This window comes from Furipterus horrens, unplaced genomic scaffold (assembly GCF_987537825.1).
Source record: "Furipterus horrens unplaced genomic scaffold, mFurHor1.1.pri manual_scaffold_6, whole genome shotgun sequence".
Taxonomy (NCBI): domain Eukaryota; kingdom Metazoa; phylum Chordata; class Mammalia; order Chiroptera; family Furipteridae; genus Furipterus; species Furipterus horrens.
Window position 1 is genome coordinate 35,942,678 of NW_028327176.1, and position 27,811 is coordinate 35,970,488.

Consider the following 27,811-nt stretch of genomic DNA (forward strand, 5'->3'; position numbering starts at 1 on the left):
ATGTTGACATGCCGCCTGCCCCGGAAACGGTGGCCAACGGGGTGGGGGCGGTGTTGCCGGGCTCTCCGGAAGGAGACGTGGCGGCGGTTGGGCTCCGGGTTGCCTGGGTGGTTTAGTAGCCCCGCCGCCGCCGCCTCCTCCTCCTCCTCCTCCCCCTCCTCTCCTCCGTGGCAGAGGAGCTTGTGTCGGTGGCTGGAGAAATCAGCGGTGGAGGATGGAGGAAGGAGGCGGCGGCGCGCGGAGTCTTGTCCCAGGTGGACCGGTGTTATTGGTCCTCTGCGGCCTCCTAGAGGCATCCGGCGGCGGCCGAGCGCTCCCCCAACTCAGCGATGACATCCCTTTCCGAGTCAACTGGCCCGGCACCGAGTTCTCTCTGGTCAGTGCCCTCGCAAACCTTGTAGCCATCTCTCTTCCTCCCAGCACTAAGGGTTCGGCCCATTCCTTTGGTATTCTGCGCTTTTTTCCCCTAGAGCCAACCTCTGCAGGCGCATGTCTCCTTCCCCCACTTCCAAACTTCATTTACCTCTCGTGCATTCATTCATACAGCAAGTGTTGATCGAACACGATACTTGGATGTGCGCTCCATGCTAAGCAGTGTGGATCCAGCGCTCACCTGCTCCCCCTCTTCCTTTTTAAATGTCTCTCTAGACTTGCTTACCAACACTCCCTCCCTGTGGGAGAAATTTTCTTAGAACCACGTTAGGCATGCACTTTTCTCTTTGGAAAGTCAGCTGCAGCTGTTCCATCACCCGCAGCCTTCTCTCCTACAGTTTTACACACTGCCCTGCCCACGCACACCCGATGTGTGTGTGTGGGCAGGGCAGGTATGAGTTCCCTCTCTCATCCACATTCGTTCTTGCTCTCTTGTATGCGCACACGTACAGATATGCACATCTCTCTTCCCTTCAAAGTTGTCTTTGAGATGACTGTTTCGCCTGAGATGTTAACGACGCTCTATGCAGAAGATTCTTTACAGTTATGATGTATTACGACTCTTACGACCCCAGAACATGAGGCATTATGGTCAGTTTTCCCACAGTGAAGAACATATAACCTCACTGTAACCAAGATCTGCAGTCCTTCTCCTTGGGGAGTCGACTGCTAAAAAGTCTTCCTATCCACTGTAGGCCAATAAAAATTGTGATCTTATATGATATTAACCATGCATTGATTAATTCATTTGCTTCAAATTGAAGTCCTGGAGAATGCAAAACTTTTTTAAAAATTCTTATTCCAATTACCTATTGTCATTTCATCTGAGACTATTTTAGTACATTGTTCTGTTACTACTTCGTTGAAACATGAGTGGTACCATCATGTCAAAATGAGATATACCAGGATAAAGAATGCATCGTTACCGCAGCAGCTTTCTATTTGCAAATGTTAGTTTTTGCTAATACTTCACACCTGCGTTGTTTCTCCCCCCCCCCCCACCCTCCCTTGCTTTCGGTTCTCTCATTCTTGTAGTTCAAATTTAAGTAAATATTTCTTCAGGAAGCCAGGTCATCTTTGGATTAATGCCATGAAATATTGATAATATATTTAAATACTTACACAACAGTTGTAAGTCAGATATAATGTTAGCAGGGTTGGGGTTATTGTTTCCAAGGAACACACTTGGAATGAACTTGGCAAATGTTTAAAGAATGTGGTCATTAAAATTTTTTACTCTTGCACCTGTGGTTTTTTTTTTAATTTAAAAATGTATGCTGATATACAACCGTGCAAATTTACTGACTTATAAGTGGATGGCTTAAACTAGCCTTTTTAGAGGTTACTACCAAATTATTGTTCAGTTTTCTTTCTGGCACTTTTGGTTGCTGGCTAAAAGGAGGTTATGCTATACCAATTTTCACATATCTGTCCATTTTATTTTGAAATTTTGTGTTTAATTACTTTTCTTTGGCAATGCAACATAATCTAAGGGGGATTATTTGAAGATATGGGGATAATTTTTTTTTTAAGTTTTTAGTTACTTCCAGAAAAACCTAGAGACATTTTTCTAGGAGTTGCAAAAGGTGTATGGCCCTTACGTAAAAAAATAAGCCCCTAAAGACATTATCACTGGTCTTTTGATTTTTTTTAAAAATATTTTTACAGTCTTAAGGCTTCCCTTTTGTACTTTATTTAATTGAAACTACAGCCCTCACCTGGCCCTGTGATTTGTTTTTTTTATGAGCCAGTTGGTTGGACATTTGTATAAAACAGCAGCTGTGTGGACTAGGGAGAGGACCTTTATCTCTCTACAATCTAAAATTGGGACTGGATTAGATATGAATATTTTTTAGGTTTAAAATTCTTTTGTGCTTTAAATCATCTTCCCATTTATATATGTCAAAAATACATAATCATTACAATTTTGATTTCAAATATACTGAGAAAAAGTACTAAGCACCAAAATTTTATAAGCTTTAAAATGTTTATGTTAATTAAGGATTATATTCTTTACTGGTTTTTAGCATTAAAACTTGTGTATATATTTTCCTTCTGAAAAATTATTTCTAGGTCACTGAAGTGTCCAGTTACTCATTACTTCAAAGAGTTCATAGATTTCACCAAAATAAAACTACAAAATAAGTCTAATTTTCACTATTTCTGTTGTTAATATAGAAATGTATTCCCACTCAAAAGTTTTCCCCAAACACTACAAATTTTACTTTATGACTCACTATTTTAGTGTTTTCAGATAGAAGAATTTCTGTTTGGTCTGTTTTATTGACGAGGAACGCAGTCCTCCCTAAACTAATAAAAGCCAAGTCTGCATCTTCACACAAAAATAGTAATGGCTTCTACTTCTTGTTACCCCTTACCTAGACCTTGAAAACAATAGGCAGAGAAATGAGTTTCTTTATCACATAAAACCTAAGAGTAGTTTTTATTACAAAAAAAAACGTATAGGCTTTCTTTCTTTGCTGTGGTTCCAAACAAGCTGTTTCTTTTTTCATTGTTAGGGACCATGTTGGCATATAAGTCGGTACTGTTACAGAATTCAACTCTGAACGTTAGAGTTGCGGTGACTTCACACATAGGGATGAATACATACCAGTACTAGGATTTGCTTTCACTGCAGCAATGATTTTACAGCACTTCAGACAATCCATTGATGAGTGAATGTGAGTCATGTTTTGCAGAACTCACTGTCATGTATTTTGAATATGACAGGGAAAACATTAAAAAGACATTAAATATGTTATAGCAGTTTATTGGCTGAACTAAATAAATGTTTCTAAGAATTCCTTTATCACAAATTTGACTTTACAACTCTCACTTTCAAATCTTTTTGACTCCTCTCTTCACTTATAATAATATTTTTAAAAAGGATCCTTGGGACGGTACTAAAGGGTAAATGGGGCCAAATATATGGTGACAGAAGATGATTTGACTATGGTGGTGGGCACACAATGCAATATACAGATCATGTATCATAGAACTATATACTTGAAACCTATATGATCTTATTAACCATTGTCACCCCAGTGAATTTATTTTTTTTTTAAAAAGGATGCTTGGCCATAATCCAGGAGTCTATAATCTAAGAAAATGTTAACAAAAGCTGATTCCAATATGTTAAAACAGTTAGTTTTGTCTCTGGGCTGTGCTACTTTTCTGTGTTTCTGTGGACAAATTATTTAAACTGAGCTTTAGTTTCCTTTTCTGTAAGATGGAGAGAATACTTGTTTTGAGTATCAATGAGTTAATAAATATAAAGGACTTAAAATGGTACTTTGATGTAGTTAACATAGCTCATATTTACTGCTATTTTTTTCTTTAGATGTATTGTTTTGGGAAAACATTGCCCTAACTTGCATTTGTGTTTAAGAGGACATTGGTGTTAAGTGGTACTGGTTTTATTATGGTTAAAAGTTGGTTTTGTTAAATTGAGAAAAGAACAAAGGTATTTAATATTAGTGGTTCTTTCCTTGCCACAGATAGCCAAATAGTATAGTGGTTTCATAGTACTGTAAGAAGAGAAAAGATAAAATTTAATTATCACAGAACACATATCATAGAAATCTCTGCCTTAGAAGTTAGTGACACATTTGCTATCACAGGGATATCTTTTAAAATAATATCAGTTATATTAATTGAAATGTTCATTTGACTTAACATTGGTTCATATTTGATTTGTGAATTTGTTTGGCTTCATAGTATAGAAAGCTTTAAGGATGGTTTTGTTGATATATACCAGGAGTTGGCAATTTATACCTTTGCACTAGCCCACCATCTGTTTTTGTAAAGAAAAATTTTTTGTAACATAGTCATCCCTATCTGCTTATATATCGCCTATGCACATTCTTACTGCAGAGGAAGAGTTGAGTAGTGGTGACAGACCATGCAGCCCACAAAACCTAAAATATTTTACTGTCTGACCCTTTATAGAAAAGGTTTGCTGACCCGTGATATTGTACTAAAAAATGTTGACTCAGCACAGACGACCCAGAGTGATTTTTCTTTTAGAAGTAATTGATTCATATGCTATCCAAATATGAACAATTGCGTCCCATCCAGCACAGTGGCAAGTTCTTTTGTAAAGTGCTGTAGATCCGTACATATAAGTGATACTTGTTAGTGGGAGTAGTGAGTATTCAGTGATGGTGTACTCGTGAACCTTTATTGCCTCAGTGCTTTTTAATCCATATTTTAATTTCAATTTGTTGCATTACTACTTCTTTCTTTATACTCCAAACTTTATTTTTACTTTTTTCTGTTATATCTTAACACCAAGATACAGTTTGTCACCTTCATTCTGTCATTAAAATATATGTAGACTCTTTTCCCTTTTCCTTTGGAAATGTGTTTAAAAAGGCTCTGTTGAAGTGATGAATTAGTTTGATTTACGACTATAAGTTATGCAATGTAATGCAATTTAGCCAGAGGAAGTAATGTGTGTTTTTTTGTTCTCTCTCTAGCCTACAACTGGGGTTTTGTATAAAGAAGATAATTATGTCATCATGACAACTACACATAAAGAAAAATATAAATGCATTCTTCCCCTTGTGACAGGTGGGGATGAGGTACGTTTTTATGAGTATATTGATAATTCCTGTCACCAAAGATATTTATTTAAAACATTGCAACTACATACTTTAAAATAAAATTGAATGACAGGTTTTCAGTAATGCTGTTTTACCATAAAAATAGTAATCACTTCTATTATCCTGAAGTCTTTGATTTTAGAGTTCAACTTGGAAAAATGAGCAACCAATTATTGATGTTTTGAATGAAAATCTAACTCCACTCTTGCTTTCTTTTATAGAAATAAGAGTTTTGACACAGATATAATTTTTTAATATGTATATAACATTTTAATAAAGAATTGCTAATAAATCTATAGGTACCTTATGCTTTCTCACTGCCTTAGCTCATGCCCATTTCTTCCTCCTAAAATGCCCTAATGAACTGCCTCTTACCCATCCTTTAAGGCAATGACTTCTTTCGAGATGAAACAGGAAAGGCAGCATGGTAAAATGGAAAGGACATCAGCCTAGGAGCCAGGAGGCTGAGGTATAGACTATAATTAACTATGGTACCTTGAAAAAATTTGAAACTCAGTTCCTCCACTCAATAAATTTATTGAGCTAATTATGTAATATTTCCATGATCTGTGTAATTGGAAATATTAAACTCAGTGAGTGCTTTCTTAGTCTTTGTTCAGATTTGCAGTCTATGAAAGACAGCTATTTAATTTTGTTTTAAACATACTTAAGACACAAACCACCAAAACACAATCATACACATAATGAGTATATTTGGCATTCAAGTATGAAATTGAAAATACATAGAAAACTAAGAAGTACATACCTTAAAATTTTCCAGTGCATGCCACAAGAGTCAACTGTTCTGAGGCTTTTATAGCTAGAATTTGTTTGGATGCAAGCATTTACAAATTCTGAAATAGGTTTATAAGAATTGTTCAGGAAACTACTCAAAAACCTTTTTTTAAGAGAAGAAAGAATGGAAAATTATTCTATGGCTCCATATTTTCTACTTCAATTCTTTTGAAAGAAGCGGTATACTATAGATTATTATTAAAAATATTTACTTTTTCCCCCCTTTTTATTTTCAATCGTTTGTGATTTGACCAATGAGTGAATAACCAAACAGTACAGTTGGGTGAAGTTCTAGAATAATTCTAAGTATTAAACTCCAGTTCTTTCATAGGAAGAAGAAAAGGATTATAAAGGCCCTAATCCAAGAGAACTACTGGAGCCACTATTTAAACAAAGCAGTTGTTCCTACAGAGTATGTATTTTATGTTCACTTAATAATGAGAAAATAAATTTCTCTTATGTTGTATCAGATTTTTAGTTGTAAAATTAAGCTATTGCTTAATAATATCTTGTTAGTTTGAATTCCTGTATAGTATATGTAGCAAACACCCAATAATACCTGTACCAAATAACATCACTCACCAAACTGTTTTGAATGTTTTTCAGATCAAAAAAGTTATATACGATTTTAATTAAAAATGCTAATTATTATTTTCTAAGCTATGTGGAAAATAACCCCTAAGTTAGTTACTTATTCTAGACCTATTTTCTTCACAGAATGTTCACATAGAGCTAATTAGTGAAAACAATGAATAGACTTCAGAAATTTCATATTTTTCTGAGGCATAATAGTATGTTTTATTTACTATTCAGGTAGATTTATTCATGTACCTAAAGTATCAGGAAGTAATTCAGTTGAGTTATGCAGCTTTTGTATATTTAAATACATCCATCTTTCTTAGATTGAGTCTTATTGGACTTATGAAGTATGTCATGGAAAACACATTCGGCAGTACCACGAAGAAAAAGAAAGTGGTCAGGTATGTTTTTCTTCAAAATATGAAGTATGGAACATTATAAAATGAGAACTCTAATAATGAAATTAATGGTTTTGTTAGGTTCAGCAGAGTGAGAGGAGAAACAACAGGAGAATAGGCAATGAGTTTATAAGATTTATTTTGCCAGCTGCAAACAGGCGGGATGAAACCAAAATGGTGTCAGCCCCAAACAATAACAAGGCAGGGGTTTTTAAGGGGAGCAGGAGTTGGCTGGACTCCCTGCAGATGGTCTGATGGGGGAGTTGATTAGGAGCGGGAGTTGATTCTGAGAACAGAGCAGTTGCTGAATTCTTGTCGACAGATAAAGATAACCTTTGAAGGAGATAGGCAGATACTGGTGCCAGCAGTTACTGTGGGGCCTTGCTAAAATTAGACCTGAATTCCCAGAACCCAGGTCTTATGCCTAAGAGTTTTAAAGTTGTGTTCTTGAAAAGATACATTTGCAAAATACTATATTTTTATTTTCTTTTTAAATATAGAAAGTAAATATTCACGAGTACTACCTTGGGAATATGTTGGCTAAGAACCTTCTATCTGAAAAAGGTTTGTTTCTATAGTGACTTGATTGTAATGCTGGAATTTGATATAAAGTAAATGTTCAAAATGGAATTGAAAAGATTTTGTTGGAGACTATGAATTTTAAAATACTAAAATAAATTTCTGAACAATTTCATAGAAAACTTTTTCAAAAAGATAGTTTCATTATTTTCTGCTTTAACAAACATTATGCTTTTTTTACCTATTAATAAATTTTTTAAAATCTGATAAGATATACATGTTAATGTTATATTTACAGGGTTAGTCTTGCTTGATTTAAAAAGTTTTTATATATTGAAATAGATATGCAGATGTATCCCTAAATTGTGAAATATTTTATTAATCTGTATTCAAATTGATCAACAAATTTAAGATTAAACTTTTCTCTAAGATAAAAATACTGATGTGGACTGGTTTTATGTGTCAAATAGAGTATTTCCTAGTTAAAGATTAAATATGACTGTTCTTTCAAAGAAAACCATGTCAAGTACTAGTGAGATAAAAAGTACATACATGTTTTGGGACTTCTTTAGAAAGAATTTAAGATAACAGAATTGATTGAAAACTTAGTAGTTTGTTTCTTATTTGTAAAAACGCTGGTCATTCTCTACACTTATTTACTCTTATATTATTTTGTAGAACAAGAAGCAGAAGAAAAGGAAAAACCAAAAGAGGCAAGTGACAAATGATTTTTCTCTTAACATCTACTAGGCATAAATTTATACAACTTAATTGACAGAATGTAGTCCTGTGTTCTTAACTATATCAAATATCTCAAAAGATTAGAAGAGAGAAATTTGCAGTATGCTAGGTTTTTCTGAGAAAAGCTACACTATGATCTTAAAACTTACTTTTAGATCATACAAAAACTAAGCAACTTTACCAAAGGATGTCTGGAAAAGTTTTAATAATACCATTATATCATCTCTGTGCTTAGCAATGTTTCCTTCTCTTTAACCATGGAAACAATTATAATAACAGCTTTTGTGTTTGGTCCCTATCTCCTGTTGGTAAAACAGATAAAGCTAGTTATGTAAATAAAAAAAAACAAAGGGACTTCCAAGCGTCTTAAAAGCAGGGACTGTCTTTTAAATATTTACCCCCTGCAGTGCAAAGCAGAGTGCCAGGCATAACAGAGACACCTCATAAATGTTTATTAATGTGAATGCATAATTTATGACCGAATAAGATTATTTTAAAAAAATGATTCCTTAGGGTGTTTAATCACAATTTCTAAATTCCTCTGTAGTTCAAGGAATGCTTGAATCTTAAGAATTACCAGAGTTAAATAATTTATTGATAGAGGATATTTCTCTAAATGGCTTCATATCAGAATGGTACTTTTATTAAAAGTAAAGTGAAATGACAATAGGCCTTAAAAATTACTTAAAAGGGATGCCTATAACTTAAAAGGGTGACTTGGGGCAGGGGGGACTGATAAAGCTAATTATAGACACACATAGCATTGCTATTTCAAAAGAATTTAATTTTACAGATCACCTTTGAGATAAAATGTTTATTTACTCTGGCTCTGGAGGGTAGCAAGATAGAACTCAAAGTGTGAAATGATGAAGGGAGAGAAAGAAAACTAACATTTGTTGAGCCCCATTTTATAAGCCAGATGTTGTGCCAGGCATATAGCAAAAGGTAATGCTTAATTCTCCCTACAACCTTTGAGTTTACAGGGTGGGAAAAAGTTGGTTTATAGTTGTGAGTATGCAAATCATAGAGTTTATTCTTGTGCTATTATTTTTCATTATTGTATTAAAAGCCCTTACATTGGGTTTTTCTTGTGTTTCTATAGATTATAGTATGGGAGCTAACTCTCTAATAATCCTTGTCTTCTGAGATGATCTCCTTTGTTCCCCTATTCCATGAAAATTTTTCCATTTTTCGTTGCTGGCTTTAAATAGATTTATATAAGAGTTTATATGCTGAAAAATATGTCTATTAATATTAATAACAGGGAAGAAGAGTAAGCAGATTAATGAACCAGTACATATTTAGATTCCTATTTTAGAAGGTAGTGTTTTATTATGTAACTCCACATTTGACAAATCAGACTTCAGACCTCTAGAATCTAAACCCTTAACACAGCCATGCACTGAGAGTTCAGTGAAGAAAGATATGACCGGCTCAATATAGTAAGTTCCTACATTTTATCTTAGACTCTTTCTTTAGAACTATTAAAAATAACTCCTATTAATCATGATATTATAGCCTTTAATATAAATGTACACTTAACATCTTAATTTTAGTACTGAATAAAAATGCCTTTTTTTGCTGTATTAAACTAGCTCTGAAAATATGTGTTTGCTCAGATAAGAACTCATCAGTCAAAAGAATATCAGAGGGAGAACTTATAGAAATACATAAATGTTACCTTTATAAATGTTAGTTTATAAATAAAATTTGTTGTCTTCCTTTCAGAATAAGTGCTTCTCCCATCCTCAATCCTACCCCCATTTCTAATGAAAAGTCTGTCTTATACTCTTTTTTTTTTTTTTTAAGATTCCCACTAAAAATATCGAAGGTCAGATGACACCCTACTACCCTGTGGGAATGGGAAATGGTACACCTTGTAGTTTGAAACAGAACCGGCCCAGATCAAGTACTGTGATGTACATATGTCATCCTGAATCTAAGCATGAAATTCTTTCAGTAGCTGAAGTTACAACTTGTGAATATGAAGTTGTCATTTTGACACCACTCTTGTGCAATCATCCTAAATATAGGTAGGATGTGGATTTCATATTTAAACATGAAATGCACATGCTTTAAAGTTGCCATATGCTTAGCTTTAATGCTTTGTTCTTACTGAACAGATTCAGAGCATCTCCTGTGAATGACATATTTTGCCAGTCACTGCCAGGATCACCATTTAAACCCCTCACACTGAGACAGTTGGAACAGCAGGAAGAAATTCTAAGGGTGCCTTTTAGGAGAAATAAAGAGGTATGCAAATCATCTAACAGTATTTTCTTAGTGCTTTCTTTTCCAATTTATAGAGTATATATTAGTATTTCAATTATTTCTTCAGTAGTAATTTATTTTCCTGACTCAGAGTTTTAAATTCCAGTTCTTTTTATTGATTTTAATTCTTTTTCTCATTCTAGTACTTCTAAGAAACTATTTTAGCATTCTGACACTTCTGATCTTATACTATTTTCAAGATTGACATCCTATTCATTCTAGTTAAGTTTAATTTTTAACTAGTTGACTGGACTTCCCAGCTAAGCAAACTTCTTGAAAAAGTAGACTGCAACCCATCTCAGCATTCTTTTTGTTCTAATTCACTGAGTATATACCTAACTTCATCTTAGTAGCATAAAACAGTGAATATTAAAAGCTTGAACTTTTTCTCCTACCTTTACTTCAGGTCATTCTCTCTACTTGTCTGTGGTTCTTTTCTCCTATGTACTAGTTTTTTTCCTACTTCCTGCCCCTTAAAATGTTGAAGTTCGCCACAGTTCTATCCATAGTCTCCTTAGGTGAGCTCATTCATGCCCATTCCTTCAACTTCCATTTATATGCCCATGAATTCCAAATAGACATCTTCTACACTGACCTTTTCCGCGAACTCAAACCACAATCACAATAATTAATATTCATTGAGCAATTTCCTCATTCTCACAACAGCCTAGAAGATATACTATTACTATCCTCAACAGATTAGAGACTTGAGGTTTAAGAAGTGACAGGGGATGATTACAAATTAGGATCAAAGCACTCTGATCCTAGAGCCTGTCCTCTTAACCACTTCTCTATGGTGCTGCTTCCTTTTGATGGGCTGTCCACCCCTTTCATCTCCTATTGGACAGAGCCATACACGTTTTTAATAATCTCAGGCTCATTCTTTTTTTTCTCTCACACTGAAGCACTGTGCTCTACCCAATTGTCAAGTCAAAAACTGAAGTCATTTTTCTTACCTATCTCTTGATTCATCTGTAACTAATCATTCACTAAGAGCTATTTATTTTATCTTCTAAATGCTTTTCAGATATGTCCTGTCATTAGTTCAGAACTTCATCATTTCCTAGGACCAGAGAAACAAGCCTCCTCACATAGCCCCTTTCTAGTCCTTCCCACACAGCTGATGAAATGCTCGCTCTGTAATGAGCATTTGATTATGTATTTAAACCTTTGGCAGTTACCGTGATCTGTGCCTCAGGATAAAATCATTGCCTGTACAATGACTTTATCAAAGGGGAATACAAGCACCTTTGTGATTGGGCTTCAGCCTCATCTCTCATCACCATTTCCTTTATCCTAGCTACTTTGAACAACTTAGAATTTTCTAACAACACTGTATGCTCTCTAACTTCATTGCCGTTCTGTATACTGTTTCCCTTCTTCTGTTGCCTTCTCCCCTGCCTCCCCTACACCTGATAAACTTCTGCTTCTTCAGCATAAAGACATGCTTCCAGTGTCACCTCTTTGCAAATGACCCAGGACTTCTAAAGTATTACTTCAGGAAGAGGAGAATGTTTCCTCCTCCATGGTCTTGCATTTTATTTAATCCTCCATTATAGCACTTACATGGCTAAAACTGGTCGTTTTTCACATGGTTCTTACATTACAATGGATAAAGAATAAACTATGCTTTGGGCTTTCCAGCTCCTTGCCTGATACCCGGTATGCTGTGAGTACTTAGCAATGGTTTACTTAACTAACATTAGCTGCAAGGCCTGTTTCTCCCCTCCCTCTTGAGACTTAACTACAGAAGTATCGTCAGACTCCTTGTGAATGTTGTGAACACTGCCATTCTGATAAAAAGGGAAAATTATCTTAACATTAATCTACATTCGATTTGACGTGCTATATTAAAAGATTGGACATGAAATTTTTTTTCTAGTCTCCTTGGTAATGAATTTAAATACTGACAGGTACTTAAAAGTCAGATTTATCAAAATGCTTCACAAATTCCAACTGTGATTACTCTTCAATGAAAAAGTGCCAATTTACTTTTCTTTAATGTGTTTAACCTCCCAGTCGAGAAAAACTATTTTTTAAAAGCTATAGATGATAATGCTTTCAAAAAATTTAGGATCTTTAGAGCCCATGTTGTATATGAAGATCTTAGGTAATATTGTAGGATAAGTAGTCACTTTAAACTAGCCATCTTTACTTCAGAACCATTTTTTAAATAAATGCAGTGTATTACACATAACTTTTCTTTTAAAAGTTGTTATTTAGCATATGGTTTGCCTTTTAAGTATGGATCAAGCTTTATTATAAAGATAAATATTTTCTTTTCTTTTTTATACAAAAATACAAATATGGCTATCAGAATTTTGGTTTGATATTCTGCCTATGTTATTAGATTACTTTAACTTGGAGATTACTTTTAGGAGCCCTTTTTATGAATTTCTAAACCCTACTATAAAAACTATCATCTTGCTTTTATTGGAATAATTTTTCTTAAAAATGACAAATGTTGCCCTGGCCTGTGTGGCTCAGTGGGTAGGAGCATCAGCCCATAAACCAAAAGGTTGCAGTTGCAGGTTTGATTCCCAGTCAGGGGACATGTCTGGGTTGCAGTATCGGTCCCCAGCCGAGGCACATACAAGAGGCAACTGATGGATGTTTCTCTTTTATGTCATTGTTTCTCTCCCTCTCTTTCTCTTTTCCCCTCTCTCTAAAATCAATATGCATGTCCACAGGTGAGGATTTAAAAAAAAAAAAAAAAGATAGGTGTTCTTTCCAAAAGAAGCAATAATAGATGGTCATGCTTTTATTCTTCCTACTTCTTGTTTTTATCTCAGTTTCAGGTTTCACTATTACAGCATTACTGTTTTTCTTCACTAATCTTACTATGGGTCTTATACATTCTTTTAATACTCAGCACTTAAAATAGTGCCGAGAGTATAGTAGGCTCTGAATGTAGAAAGAGTTATACATTAAATTCAAGGTCCTATCAAAAAATAAGCCATCTTGGCAATCTTGGTTCTTAATGTTGGAGGAGAGAAAGAATAGTGATTAGTTCCTGGAGACTGTTGAGTGACTTCTCCAAGCTGAAGGAGGAGAGAACCACAGCTGGTCAATGGTGCCTACAGCAGGTAAACAGGGAGTTATGTCCACTGAACATTTACTGGGAACACTTTTACTATTTTTTTTAAAAAATTATTTTATTCAGTTATAATTAGTACACTCACTTCTTCGATTCTGGTCTAGATTCATTTCCTCTTCATTCGCTGTCAGTACCCAGCTAACTGCCAGATTCTAACTCATGAACCTCTCTCAGAACTCTCCTCTCCACTCCTCTTCCGTCACCCCCTTACTTTAAATCCTCTTTATCTCTGGCCTGGGTTACTGCAGCTCCTAAGTGAGCCCCCCACCTCCTGATTTGTTCTTTTTCCTCCTCCTTCCCTGCCATTGCTCAAGTGATTACTTAAAAATCTGATCACTCCATATCTTTGCCTGAAACCTATAAGATAATGTCCCAACTCTTAGGATTATGTAGCTTTTCAGGACATAGTGCCTGCTTATCTCTTGAGCTTTTAACTGTCATAGTTTCTCACATCTTTGCTCTTACCTCTTCCTCGGGTTCACATGCATATGCACACACACAAAACATACACAGATAGTCACATAAATCACAAATTATTATTTACATCTCATGAATTAAACAAGGATTTTTGCTTTCTGAAGTCTGTGTTTCAATTCATTGTCAGAGTCTGTCTGAATCGCCCCCACCTCTGTGAGTGCTGGTCCCAGGCCCTCATCAGTTAACACCCTCCCTGCTAAATCGCAGGCTCCTCCAGGCCCTGCTGTATTTGAGTCATTGTAACTGACACTCATGTCTGCTCTCCCTCAGTGTCTCTTTTCCCTGCTTGTTATCTTTTCTTTACCCATAGTAACTACATTTTTTAAAACTAAATATAGAGGCACAAAATCTAACAAGTAGCAAAGTACTAAAAAATAATGAGACAAAATATATGAAATGGAAATTATCTCTGCATGGGAAGACTGGTTACCATATCCCTAATGAGTAAATGGGACTAACATTTTTCTAGAGCTTTCTCTATACTATGAAGCATTGGAAAATTCATTTTTTAAAAACACATTGAAAAATGAATGAACAAGTTTTATTTTCCAAGTTTTCTACAGTATAACAATAATAATTTAAGTCATAACTGAAAAAATCAAGTGTGGCAAAGAAGGCCTTACACATATGTATTTAATTTTAGGAAGATTTACAATCAACTAAAGAAGAGAGATTCCCAGCAATCCACAAACCCATTGCTGTTGGTTCTCAGCCGATGCTCACTGTTGGAACAACTCACATATCCAAACTGACAGATGACCAACTCATAAAAGAGTTTCTTAGTGGTTCTTACTGCTTTCATGGGGTGAGAAGTGACCTTCCATTTAAATTTTTAGTTTACAGCTTTCACTTGTGTGTTATTTACTCAAGGGACATTAACAGAATTGAAAAAGGTTTTGGTCTGTAGAAAAAAATGGCAAGATTCTGAAAGCCTCCCAATGGACATTTTCTCTCTGTATCTTACTATACTATAATCCACAGTCATTATTATTCTCTTTACTCACAAGCTAAAACTTGACCTTCATTTGACAGACAATATATATAACTAAGACACATGTAATTCTGGTTGATTTTTGGAATGGGCATTAAATGTGATATAGCAATCACATTTAAAACTTGAGTAAACATCTACACAGGTAAATTTTGCTCCTGACTAATAACTCCAGTGAGAAGTACACTTACAAATGGAATTTTTATTTTATCAAGGCAGTACAGCAGTTGTTCTCTGTATTTGTCTTTTTTTGTCAGTAATTTTTATTTTAATTTTCAGTCATATTGCTATTACTGTTTTTTTAATTATATATATTTCTACTGCGACTATGTGGCGATATTGAGACAGGTCCCTGTCCCCCCTTCTCTGTATGTAACTTGATCTGTTTCCTTTCCTGTAGGGTGTTGGTTGGTGGAAATACGAATTCTGCTATGGCAAACACGTACATCAATACCATGAGGTATAGAACAGCATGTATACCAGTCTATCACTACATGGATTAAAGTTTTAAAAATCTTTTGTAGGAAAAAAAAAATGGGGGAGGGTGTTATTTTAATTATGATGTGATTTTCATATGGAAATACTCATTGAACTATCTAAATTCTGGAAAATGTAAAACTTGGTGTTTCAGTCAGTCATCTAGAAGTAACATTGTTTATTAACTACTTGGATTCTTATATTACTGTGAGTCTGGAGGAATAGTATGCTAGTATGGCTAACCTCTTTAGCTTTGACTCAGAAATTAGTCGTTGTTATAATTCATCTTTGTCTTTTTTTCTTTTCAATCCAACTTTCCCTTTCAAGCAACCCTGCTACCTCACTAGCTGCTGGCTGATAACATCCAAAATCATACTAATTTATCCTCTGATTCAGATAACCTTAGGACCTCTAAATACCAGACCTGCCTTTCCACATTCAAAAATTCATTAAGGTGATCTGCCAAATCAACAGCTCGCCCTTCTGGTCTCCACCCTTTAACACCCCTGGGAGAACCCCTAATCAGAGAGTTTTTCCTTTAGCTGGGGTTCCTCCAACACTAGTTTCTGTAAATAAAGGAGAAATCAGTGTTCTGTTTTGTTTTGTAAATTTTTTATTATATATTATATTCCCATCTCCTTACCCCATGCCCTTTGGCTTGTTCTCTATATCTGTGGGTCAGTTTGTGTTTTGTTTATTTATTTTGTTTTTTTAGATTCCACATAGCAGTGAGATCATATGGTATTTCTCTGTTTGACTTATTTCACTTAGCATAATACCTTCTAGATCAGCGATTTTCAACCACTGTGTCACAAGAGGCACACTAGTGCGCCGCAAGAATTTTTAAAACATGCAATACCTGACTATTTAGTGACACTGACCTCTTTTACCTTAGATTGTCAAATAAAAAAATGACAACTGCCAACCCAGCAAGAGCCATCCGGTGTAAATGAATTAAAATTATACCTATTTTTTGTCAGATTAGCAAAAAAATATAACATGATTTTTTGGTGTGCCGCAGAATTTTAGTAATTAGTTTATGTGTGCCATGAGATGAAAAAGGTTGAAAATTGCTGTTCTAGGTCCACCCACATTGATCCAAATGGCAAAATTTCATTCTTTTTTATTGCTGAAAAATTATATTATTCATTTCTAATTCATCTTTAAATTAAGTGAATTGTAAGATAATACATTACTGCTAGAGTTAGTAAAATGGGGTAAATACAGCAAGTTTCTCAGCCAAAAAAAGGTATCATATTATATCAAGTTTAAAATAAAATAAGTTTTAAGATTACATACATTGGCTTTTTATTCCTTTTATTTATAATTTCATAACTTAGCACATTCTCCCACACTTTAGCCAAGCTGCTTAAATTCTGAAGTTTAAGCCCCAGTATTTTTGTCATAGTTTTACTTTGTTTGATAAGTTAAACTACTAGATGTTGAAGAAAAACAGTAATAAATATTGACCTGGCTGTTTTTAAGAGGCTTTGCCTTCCTGAGATGTTTTAAGCCAGTTTTAAACACCAAGATGGATCATACCAGGAAAGATAATCAACCTGCACATTTAAATGATTCCAAATTAATGAGGCATCTGCAAACTAGGACATTTTTTTTCTTCACTTAAACCTGAGAAGTTTTATTTCACTATTCTTTTCATGTATTCTTGCTGTTCTGTAGATGTTTCGTTTTTACTAACATTTATTATAAAGAAAAATGATAAAATACACATATCATCTAACTATAGTCCAGATAATACCCAAGAGCTTTTTTTTTAATTAAAGGAATGAATATATGCCAGAAAGTTAGAATGAAAAGTAAAATCCTCCTCCATTATTGTTCCATTTTCCAAAAATAGCTGTTAACTTTTTCTTAACCTTCCACAAGAAAAAAAAATGCATATACATAAATGTTGGTATAAACTTTTTATTTATGCAGAAAATATCTACTAAGTACTCTGCACTGCTCTGCACTTATTCTTTTCATTTAGTATCTTGGGGATCTTTCCTTGTCAGCAACAACTGATCTCTCCTTTTCAGCAGGTACAGAGAATTACGTCTGTACCCACAGTGTATTTAGTTAGACCTCTACTGATGGACCTTTAAGTTGTTTCCAGTTTTGCTGTAATGGCATCTTAGTGGGCATTTTTAAATAGTTCTATTGGTGAACTTATGCAAGTATTTTTATAAGGCACCTTTCTAGCAGTGTATTTGCTAGGGCAAAGTACATGCATACTAAACAATTGCCTTCAATGGGTTGGACCACTTTACATTCCCATTAATAATGTCTGTTTTCCCATACACTTGCCTACTCTAGGTTTTTATCAGCCTTACTTTGGCCAAGGTCATATAACCTAGAACTTCCTGAGGGACTCTGCTGGAGCATTGGGAAATATAAAAATAATAGTAGCTAACAAATATAGTGTTCACTGTATACTGCATACTAGGCACTGTTCTAAGCACTTTACACGTATTAACTCATTTAATGCTCATAACAACCCTAAAAGGTAAGTATGGTTATTCCAAGATGAGGAAACAAAAGCAAAGATTCAGTAACGTGCCTAGAATCACATAGGAAGTAAGTGGTTAAACTAGAATTCGAACCCAGGCAGTCTTGCTCCATCTCCAGCCTCTTAATCCATATCTTTCTATGAACTTAAGAGTCTATTTGCTAAAAGAATGATTAATGGCTCTCTCTGCTAGTGCAGTGGCCATGCCTGTTTCATTTGCCATTGTAAGGGCTTTTAATTCTAATCAGATGTATATTAGTGCCCAGGACAGTGCCTGGCATAAAATAGGAAGAAGGAAAGGAAGATAGGAAGGAAGGGGACTAGGGGAAGGCAAAGGAAGGGAAGAGAATGAAGTCTACATACAAGGCAACATATAGTTAGTGTTTAAAAAATAATAAAAGCAGAATGGGAAAACAGGTTTCTTGATGCAGCAATGAGCCTGGTGTCAAAAGAGCAGTGTGAAAAGTAGTATAATTTGAAGGTCTGCATTTGAAAGTGGAGTAAGATGAAGGTAGGCTGCGTGTGGCTGCAGTATGGGTCGGGTAATAGAGGCCAAAGATTTAATTAAGGATCATAGTAGCATGTGATTCTATCATCTGGGTATGAGAGAGTAAACTCTTGGTCGAGCAGTGAAATGTTGTCAGTGGAAAAACAAAGGAGCCTGAAGCTGAGAACATCTCCAGGAAAAAAATGGACAGGACTGATAGGAGTAGGAAATGAAAGAAAGACAAGAGTGAAAAATAACTATGTCTGAAGTTAGTCTGACTAGAAAGTAGTTTCAATTTTTTCAGAAAAACAAGGAATAAAGAAGACAACAAGCTCAAATTTCTACTGGTCAAGTGTAACTAAAACATTATTACCTCTAAACATATATAACCAGTGTGCATATGAGGATGAGGGCTATAGCTTATAGGCCATTAGCATAAATGTCTATTTGATGTTGTCAGGCATACATTATCACAAATATTTTTCAAACATTAGGACAAGGATAGTGGAAAAACTTCTGTGGTTGTTGGGACATGGAACCAAGAAGAACATATTGAATGGGCTAAGAAGAATACTGCCAGAGCCTATCACCTGCAAGATGATGGTACCCAGACCGTCAGGTAGATTAACTTCGTTTGCCTTTGGATCTAATTAGTAGAATATTTGAAACTCAGAATACTGGAAAACAAAATTTAAACCCATATAATCTCTGGTCAGTTCTTTTCAGGGACATTAGGGTAGTTTTCTTTTTGTGGGGAAATAACTTAGTGTAGCTCACTGAAGTCCACCACCCTGAATTCAAATTCTTGGTCTTTCCCTGGGTAGGTGCTCAGTGGTTAGAACATCATCCTGATACACCAAGGTTGTGGGTTCAATTCCTGGTCGGGGCACATACAAGAAGCAATCAATGACTGCATATACTATCTTGGGCAAATTACATACTTTTCTTAAGACTTGCTTTTCTTATCTAGTAGTATTTGCCTTATAGGATTATTGTAACATTTAAATAAGGTAATTCAGGCAAAGAAAGCATAGTGCCTAGCAGTATCATGCAATAAATTCTGGTGGTGTGGTAATGAGAATGGCGGTGATGTTAGTTAACAATGGCTCAGTTCCCAGGTATCTGGCCTCTTTCATGCATAATCTTTACCTCTTTAAGTTATTTAGTTCTACTTAAATATACTCTAGCATTTCCCTTTATTAACTTTTGTGAGGTAATGGTTGAAAATAGTTAAACAGTGGCCCTTAAAAAAACTATCTCATTTCTTTTGGTCTATAGGTATATCTTGTTATAGCTGAAGTAAATTAACCTCTTATTTCCCAAGAATAACTAAGCTTTAGCTTTTCTAGTAGTCTGTTGCCTAATGAATTTTAAATTACTCATTTTTTTTTCCCCTTCCTGGATGTCAACTGTTCTTCCTAGCACAGATGGTATGAGAGACTGTTTTCAGAATGTGCTTTCTGGGCTAACCAAAATCTAAAGTTAGCAAAATTAGCCCTGCCTAGTGTGGCTCCCTGGATTGAATCTGGCCCACGAACCAAAAGGTTGCCAGTTTGATTTCCAGTCAGGGCACGTATCTGGGTCATGGGCCAGGTCCCCAGTTGGGGGCGTGCGAGAGGCAACTGATCGATGTTCCTCTTCCTGTCTTTCTCCTTTCCCCTCTTATGAAAATAAATAAGTAAAATCTATTTGTTTTAAGTTAGCAAAATTAAGAGATTGGCATTTAAGTATTAGAAAAATTAGAATATACTAAACAGGAGGATTTTTCTTATGTTTATATATGTTTCATGTGAAAATAGCTCATGGTATCTATCCATGTGCAGCAAATATTAAAGCATAGGAGTGTGAGGCTAGCAAAATTAAAGCTTTTCTTTGGGTCCTGGTGGTTGGAATTTATAGCTTAGCATTGGTTTTACCTTTGTACACCTGCCCTACAGCATTTTAATGGGTGACGCGGATGGAGGATGGGAAGAAGGTAGAACTGTTTCACAAAGCAAACAATATACAGGGCTGGAGAAATGGTTCCTTTTAAAAGAACAATGTTTTTAAAAGCAATTTAACCTTAACTATTTGTATATAAATAAATAATATGCAAGATCAAGATTATTATTTTTAAACCACTATAAGGTATCTGAACGTTATATTCTCTTTATAGAATCTGAAAGACTCTCTGACATAGCCATAAAAATATGTATTTTTAAAGAGTATTTTATAGTTAATTTTTTTTTAACTAATGCAAAACTGACCTCACCATCTTCCTCCCTACCAATCACAATCACTCTAAATTAGTGAAATTTTATTTTAATAAAATGTCTGTGTTTTTCTGATTCAGGATGGTGTCACATTTTTATGGAAATGGAGATATTTGTGATATAACTGACAAACCAAGACAGGTGACTGTAAAACTAAAGTAAGTTGGGCTCTCAGATTGTACTTATGCCTTTCTCTTTAATCTGCTTCCTTTGGGCAAAAGGTTTTGTAAATATTTATAAAATATTTATTTGTTATAATTTTATTATAAGATTATTTTATTTGAAGTTGTTAAAATTAATTTTAGTAATATAATTATTTTAACAGTTATTAAATTATAAATGATAATTAAGTATTAATTCAATTCTTTATTAAATTACACAGGGTCACTTATGGAATTTTTATAGCTTAAGAGGAAGACAATTTAAAATTTTGTATGTTTTAGGCAGCACCTTAAAGTACTCTCTGTTTTAGGTGTAAAGAATCAGATTCTCCTCATGCTGTTACTGTATATATGCTAGAGCCTCACTCCTGTCAGTATATCCTTGGGGTAAGTAAAAAAATAACACTCAGGAATTCAATTTGAGGCCACATTTTAATTTTTAGCATTAAGTCTGGAGAGACCTTCAGTAGTCCTTAAAATTTATACTACTTCTATAAAAGCTGTTACCATATGCATAAAATTAGATGAATTTTGACAATTTCATATACCCATGTAATGCTCACCCAAAACCAGGTATCTGTCACTGCAGAAAATTTTTTAATAACTCCTTCCATGTCCATAACTCCTGAATCCCCAAAGATACCCCTTTTCTGATTTCTTGACACCATAGAACAGTTCTTTGCCTCTTCTTTTATTTCATATGAATGGAATTATATAGCATACAAACTTTTTTTATGCCCGGTCTCTAATGCAGCATGTCTTTCAGACTCAGTCATTTTGTATGTATCAGTATTTTGTTGTCTTTCTATAATTGAATAATATAAATATAATTGAATAATATAATTATACCACATTTTCTTATTCATTCTTCTATAGGTGGATATTTGGGATCTTTCTCATTTTTGATTATATGAATAAGGCTGCTGTGAACATTTCTTTACAAGACTTTTTGTCGGCAAAAGTTTTCGTGTCTTTTTTGAAGTATCCAGAAGTAGAATTGCTGAATCATAGATTAGATATGTTTAACTTTTACCAGACAATTCTCTAAGCAGTTGTGCTGTTTCACACGTTCCTCAGCAATGCATGAGAATTCATTGCTCCACATTCTCACTGTCAACATTTGGTATTGTCAGTCTTTTAATTTTAGCCATTTGAGTAGTTTTAATTTGCATTTCCCATATGAAAACGGTTTTCAGCACCTTTTCATGTGATTATTTCATATATGCTCTTTTGTGAAGTGTCTAACCAAGTCTTTTTTTTTTTTCCCAAAGTCAGTTCCCTTTATTAAATGTTCATTTTTTTCAGACCAGAAATACAAAATAAAAATAGAAATAGGCCACAATTAGAAGCTACATGCCTGACCTCACATGACCCCTGCTGCAGCAACTTAAACAGAACAAGAAACAGCTCTATCCCTAAGGTTGGGAAAGGAGGATGAGGATATGGCTAACCCAGACTTTTTTTTTTTTAATTATACTGACACTTAGTGAAACAGTAAGAAAAATTTATTCAGGACTTTGTAATAGGTGTCAAGACTGTCACAATAGCTGAGAGATATCCAGCTCAACTCTATATACAGTAAAACAGCTGGGCACGTATAGCCAACAAGCAGAAACGGGGCGGGGGGGGGGGGGGGGTGGCTGGTGAATGGAAGATTACTAAGAGGAGACATTAAGGACTGGAGATTCTTGCTAAACTGACTTAAAAGGATTATTGCTGCAGGCCAGCCAGGATAACCAGACATCAAAAGAGAGAGATGAGGAATTTGATCAGGCTGGAGCAGGCTTAGATACCGAGGGTGAGGGTTCCTCCTCTCTGAACTCATCAGGATTCTTTCCTGCAGCTGAACTCAGCAGGCCCAAGGACAAAAGGAGAGTCTTTGTCAGTCTTTTACGCATTTTTATTTTTGTAACAACAAATATTTATTTCTAGGAATTCAAGTATATTCTGGGCATGAAATTTTGATATTTATATGTATTGCACATTTTTTTCCCCCAGTCTGTGGCTTGCCTATTCATTTTTTAATGTATTTTCATGAGCAGAAGTTTTCTGGATGAAGTTTCTTTTCTCAGTTTTTTCCCTTTTATTGCTAATGTTTTGGGTTTTTTTCCTAAGCTATGTTGCCACCCCAGAGTCACAAAGATATTATCCTGTATGTTCTTCTAGAAACTTTAAAGTTCTACCTTTGATAATGTGATGCTTAAGGGTGGTTTTCTTTGTGTCTGTTTTGGTTAGAATTCTCTGGGCTTCTTGGATTTGTGGATTGATATAATTCATACATTTTGGGAAAATTTTGCACATTAACCCCTCAAAGATTTCTTCTACCCCACTCTTTTTCTCTCTGTGATTCCAATTAAACATGTTAGCTTGAAGTTGTCTCAAAATCTGAGATACTCTTTCTTTTATTCTCACTCTTTATTTGTTTCAGTTTTGATCATTTCTACTGAATTCAAGTTAAGTGATTCTTTCCTATGCTGTATGTGTCCCATCCAGCTCTTTGAATGAATTTATTTCTGACATTTTTTTTTATTTCTAACATTTCCATTTAGTTTTTTATGGTTTGCTTTTCTCTTCTGAAATTCCTCATCTATCCATACATGTTATTTGCCTTTTCCACTATTCTCGTCATCATATTTATTATAATCCTCTTTAATTATTGTCCTTTTACTGCTTTTCTCTCTCATCTCTTATTTACAGATAAAAAATATCTTCTCTACCTTTTTGGTATTTTATATGGATGACAAAAGATTGTTTTTCAAAAATTTCAATTTGTAGAAATAACATTGGATGGTTTATCCAAAACAAGGACTTGAATACATGTAACACATTTGTATATATGTATTCATTCAACAGAATAATACTGAATGAAGAAAGTATTCAGCTTAGCAACTTTTTAATGATTTTATTGTTGTTGCTCTTTAGGTTGAATCTCCAGTGATCTGTAAAATCTTAGATACAGCAGATGAAAATGGACTTCTTTCTCTCCCAAACTAAAGGATAATAAAGTTCGGGGAAAGAAAAGTTCATTGAAAGTCTGGATGATTTCTGTCTGACAGTGTGTCTTACTATAGAGTTCTCAGCCATTGGACCTCATCTAAAGGATCATCTGAAAGGACTCTCAACTACTTTGTGAATATCTATATGTATATAAGAGGTTATTGATAAACTTCTAAAGCAGGCATTTGTCTCACATTTATCATTTCTGTTGTGTCTTATGAACTGATTGTTTTTCTTTGCTTGGATAATGTAATTCCAAAATAAATTTAATCCAAGCAATGTAGAGTCCAGCCTAATGAAATGCCATAATTGTACCTACTGAAAGTTTTTAAATAATAGAAATATGTAAATTATAGTATATATGACTAGTTAATGAAGTAAAGATAATGAAGAAAGAAATTGATAGGAAGTTGTTTAAATGGGAGACTATGTAACATATGTATTCTAGTGACTGAAATCTTTTCAGCAAATTTTTATTTTGCAACTGCTCTCTACCAGGTATTGAACTGAAAACTGGGCACATAGCAGAGCCTCACATATAAGTTTTCTTCACCTCTGTTAATACCAGGAAACTCCTATTTGTAATAGGTGGTTCTTCTCTCAGAACTTTTATCTATTTCCTCCTCCTTGATATGAATGTGTTTCCCCACAGAGTATGTTCCTAGTGTGCAGGCGGTGATTCTCTCTTTTGACTTGAATGATTTACTCTAACAAACATTCTGTGCTGGCTGTCCTTTATACTTGCCAACCATGTAACCACACATTTCAGTTCTGGACAGTTTTACAGCACAATATTTATTTTAAAGTGAATAAAGTATCTATAAGCAGTGTTGTCATGTAGTCAATGGCAGATTATTTAGTTTACTTTCTCCACTACCCTGTGGCACACAAATTTATCCTGTTGCATATCTAAACAAGGACAGAAAAGTAGACATAAAATACTTTACTTTCCGTCCTTTTCAGTAATTCTGGACAAAGATATTTTAGTTTTAGAAAAGGTTAATACAATTTGGCTACTGCAGGACTATTTGTAGCTTGTAGTAGGAACAGCACGTACAGAAAGAGTGTGCACTTTGAATTCAAATCTAAATCCAGATACTGCCTTTAACTTACTAGCTGTGTGATTATGGACAGATCAGTTAACCTCTCTGGGCCTCCTTTCCTCTTTTGTAGAGAGACTACTTACTTCATAAGGTGCTTGTATCAGCGCATTAATTTTACTGTATATAAAAAGCCTATCCCTGACTGGTGTAGGTCAGTGGGGTGGGCATTGCCCTGTAACCCAAAGGGTGGTTCAATTCCTGGTCAGGGTACATGCCTAGGTTATAGGCCAGGCCCCCTGGTTGGGGGCGTGTGAGAGGCAACAGATAGATGTTTCTCTTGCACAACAATGTTTCTTTCCCTCTTTTTCTCCCTCCATTCCCTTCTCTCTAAAAGAAAAATAAAATCTTTTTGAAAAAAAGCCTAACCCCAATAATTAACACCAGGTTCCCAATAATTATTAGTTTATTTTCTAATACTGCCCTTGTCTTCTATTAACATAATAGGATAAGAGACCAAAGCCATTAAAATCCATTTACTTAATAAATTATAGAATCATATTTATTATATCAGTGAATTAAGACAAACAGAATTACCCTTGCATTTAGATTATAGGTATAGGAAGGGAGGGAATTAGATTTGTGAAAGGTTAGTGCTAGAAGACACTGAAAATATTTAGGCTAAATGCTTTCTCTTGTAAGAGTGAGGGAAATATCTACACAACTGTATTAGAATAGTTTACCTCAGAAAATCTTAAAAATACAAGCCATAATTATGTCAAAATAAAAGGGTTTTTTAAAAAATAAGCCTTCTGTCTCGGCTAATAGATTCCACTTCTTTGAGGAGAAGGCTAGGCCAGGTATCTCCATACTCCTTCGAAATCTTGGGTCAGTAGTCTGTGAAGGCTCATTGAGTATATTGTTTGCTACTACCTTTGCTATGCAGCCATTCTGCTATATACATAAGTTGGCCGAATTCCTAATAGACAGGGGAAAGGGCTCAGTTATGATATGCCTACTGCACTATGGGAAGTATTTTTCAAAGTGGAGACTCTATTAAGGTGGGTGCTATCCCAGACCTACTAAATCAGATTCTTTAGGGCAGAGCCTAGGAATCTGCATTTTTAAATGTGCTTCCTCGGTGATTCTTTGTTTTAAATAAAATTCTTCAGTGATTAAGAATCACTGACTTAGGAACTTCACTTTTAACAATTTGACACACACTGATCTTCCTGATTAGGGTTTCAGGGAAATAAATAGTAGCTCATATTGACAGGAAGATCGTGACATGAAACTTTGTTTTTAGCTTTACCTGCTTTTCTTCAAGACACCACTAGATGGGGCCTATAGTCCAGCTCTAGTTTATAGCCTATTAAGCGGAATTTGGCAGCAAAGATAACAAATTGTCTCAGCTAAAACTGAATAGGAAGCTTTGTGTACAGTCCCTGGCGAACTATTCTTTTCAGTCAGACTGATCAACAAAGGCCTGACCTGATTTCTGACAATCCTTAAACTTCCTAGTGCATAAATCAGGCCAATGTATTGACCCAGTAGCACCAAAGTTCTAACAAAAAGCCTTATTAGCAAGAAATTTTTTTTTTTAATGATTTAAATTTTGAATGAGTGGGACTTGCAATCAGAGTTTCAAATGAAAATATCACCTATACTGGAATCTAATTTTAAACTCTTGACTGGTGTTGGGTAATTTTACTTACTTGTGCTTGATTTCCATTTGAACATAGAGCTGCCTTTCATATATATGGATGCTATATGTTATAATGTGCTGTTGAGGTAAAAGTTTTTAGTATGTTGCATGGTGACATGGCTTAAAAGGAAATCCATTCCTCGATGTCTTTTTTTCAGTTGTTTGGCAGGGGAGGTAGAGAAACCACAGACCACTACATACCCAAGGGCATGCTTTATTTTACATGCTTATAGTCTCAAAGTAGATTGCAATGTGATCCAGTGGATGGTGGGAAGAAAATATTTGAAATTATATTAGTTTTTCACCTGCAAAAGAGGAATTAAGTTTCACTAATATTTAATAAGTAGACTGACTCTGGTGCACAGTCATTCATAAATAGGATTTTGTGTAATAAAACACAACATGAGGGAAAGACTGGGTATTACATGTGTAGAGGAGTTGATAGGGATGTCATCATTATTCTTCACTTTCATCATATCACAGCATTCGCTAAATGCCTCCATCGCTTTTCAGAAAATGGAATTGTCACTTTAAATATTAGCATCAAGACCATACATTACTAGGTATATGAGATCTATCCAGAAAAAGTCCAGCCATTGTTAATATAACAAGAATGGTTTGTGAGACATGATGTAACCTGGCAGTCAAGGAGACTGGACCGGAATGCACATGTGTGAACAACTGACCACTGTCCTCGTGGAGGGCAGTAGATGCCATTGAGTGAGCCTGTGTACCGTGTCGCCCAGTAAGTATATGTATTGTGGGGCCATCACATTCAAAATTATGAAGCGAGTAGAGCAATGAACCTGTATCAAATTTTGCATTAAACTTAACATTCCTTGCGGAAACTATTTGCAGCTATGGGCAACTGGTGATTGGCAGTTTCATCACCACAATGCATCCACTCATGCATCACCTCTCATGCAGAGCTTTCTGGTGAAACATCAAATCACCCAGGTGACTCAGCCCCCCTACAGCCCAGATTTGGCGCCCTGCAACTTCTGGCTTTTCCCAAAACTAAAATCACCTTTGAAAGGGAAGAGATTTCAAACCACTGTTGAGATTCAGGAAAATATGATTGGGCTACTGAGGGTGACTGGGAGAACTGTGTGAGGTCCCAAGGTGCCTACTTTGAAGGGGACTGAGGCGTCATTGTCCTATGTACAATCTTTCTTGTATCTTGTTTCTTCAATAAATGTCTCTATTTTTCATGTTATGTGGCTGGATACTTTCTGGACAGACCCTCAGATAACTAGTCAGAATTAAGGGTAGAGGTTCA

General features: G+C 35.1%; 2 protein-coding genes across 3 annotated transcripts in view; one reads left to right on the plus strand and one right to left on the minus strand.

Moving 5' to 3' along the window:
* Positions 1-27,811, minus strand: part of LOC150005966 (putative G protein-coupled receptor 75) — a 147,274-nt gene that overhangs the window by 96,644 nt on the left and 22,819 nt on the right. The window lies entirely within an intron of this gene.
* On the plus strand, positions 37-27,748 carry ERLEC1 (endoplasmic reticulum lectin 1). 2 transcript variants are annotated; one of them, XM_090281290.1, is made up of 14 exons: positions 37-376; positions 4,911-5,015; positions 6,163-6,243; positions 6,734-6,811; positions 7,309-7,372; positions 8,006-8,040; positions 9,878-10,101; positions 10,192-10,321; positions 14,557-14,718; positions 15,305-15,364; positions 18,872-18,996; positions 20,710-20,787; positions 21,102-21,177; positions 23,713-27,748. In XM_090281290.1, the coding sequence occupies exons 1-14, from the start codon at positions 215-217 to the stop codon at positions 23,782-23,784; spliced, it is 1,452 nt and encodes a 483-aa protein (XP_090137416.1). In that variant the 5' UTR covers positions 37-214; the 3' UTR covers positions 23,785-27,748. The 2 variants fall into 2 exon arrangements, with proteins under 2 accessions (XP_090137416.1, XP_090137418.1); XM_090281292.1 differs by lacking the exons at positions 7,309-7,372; positions 9,878-10,101.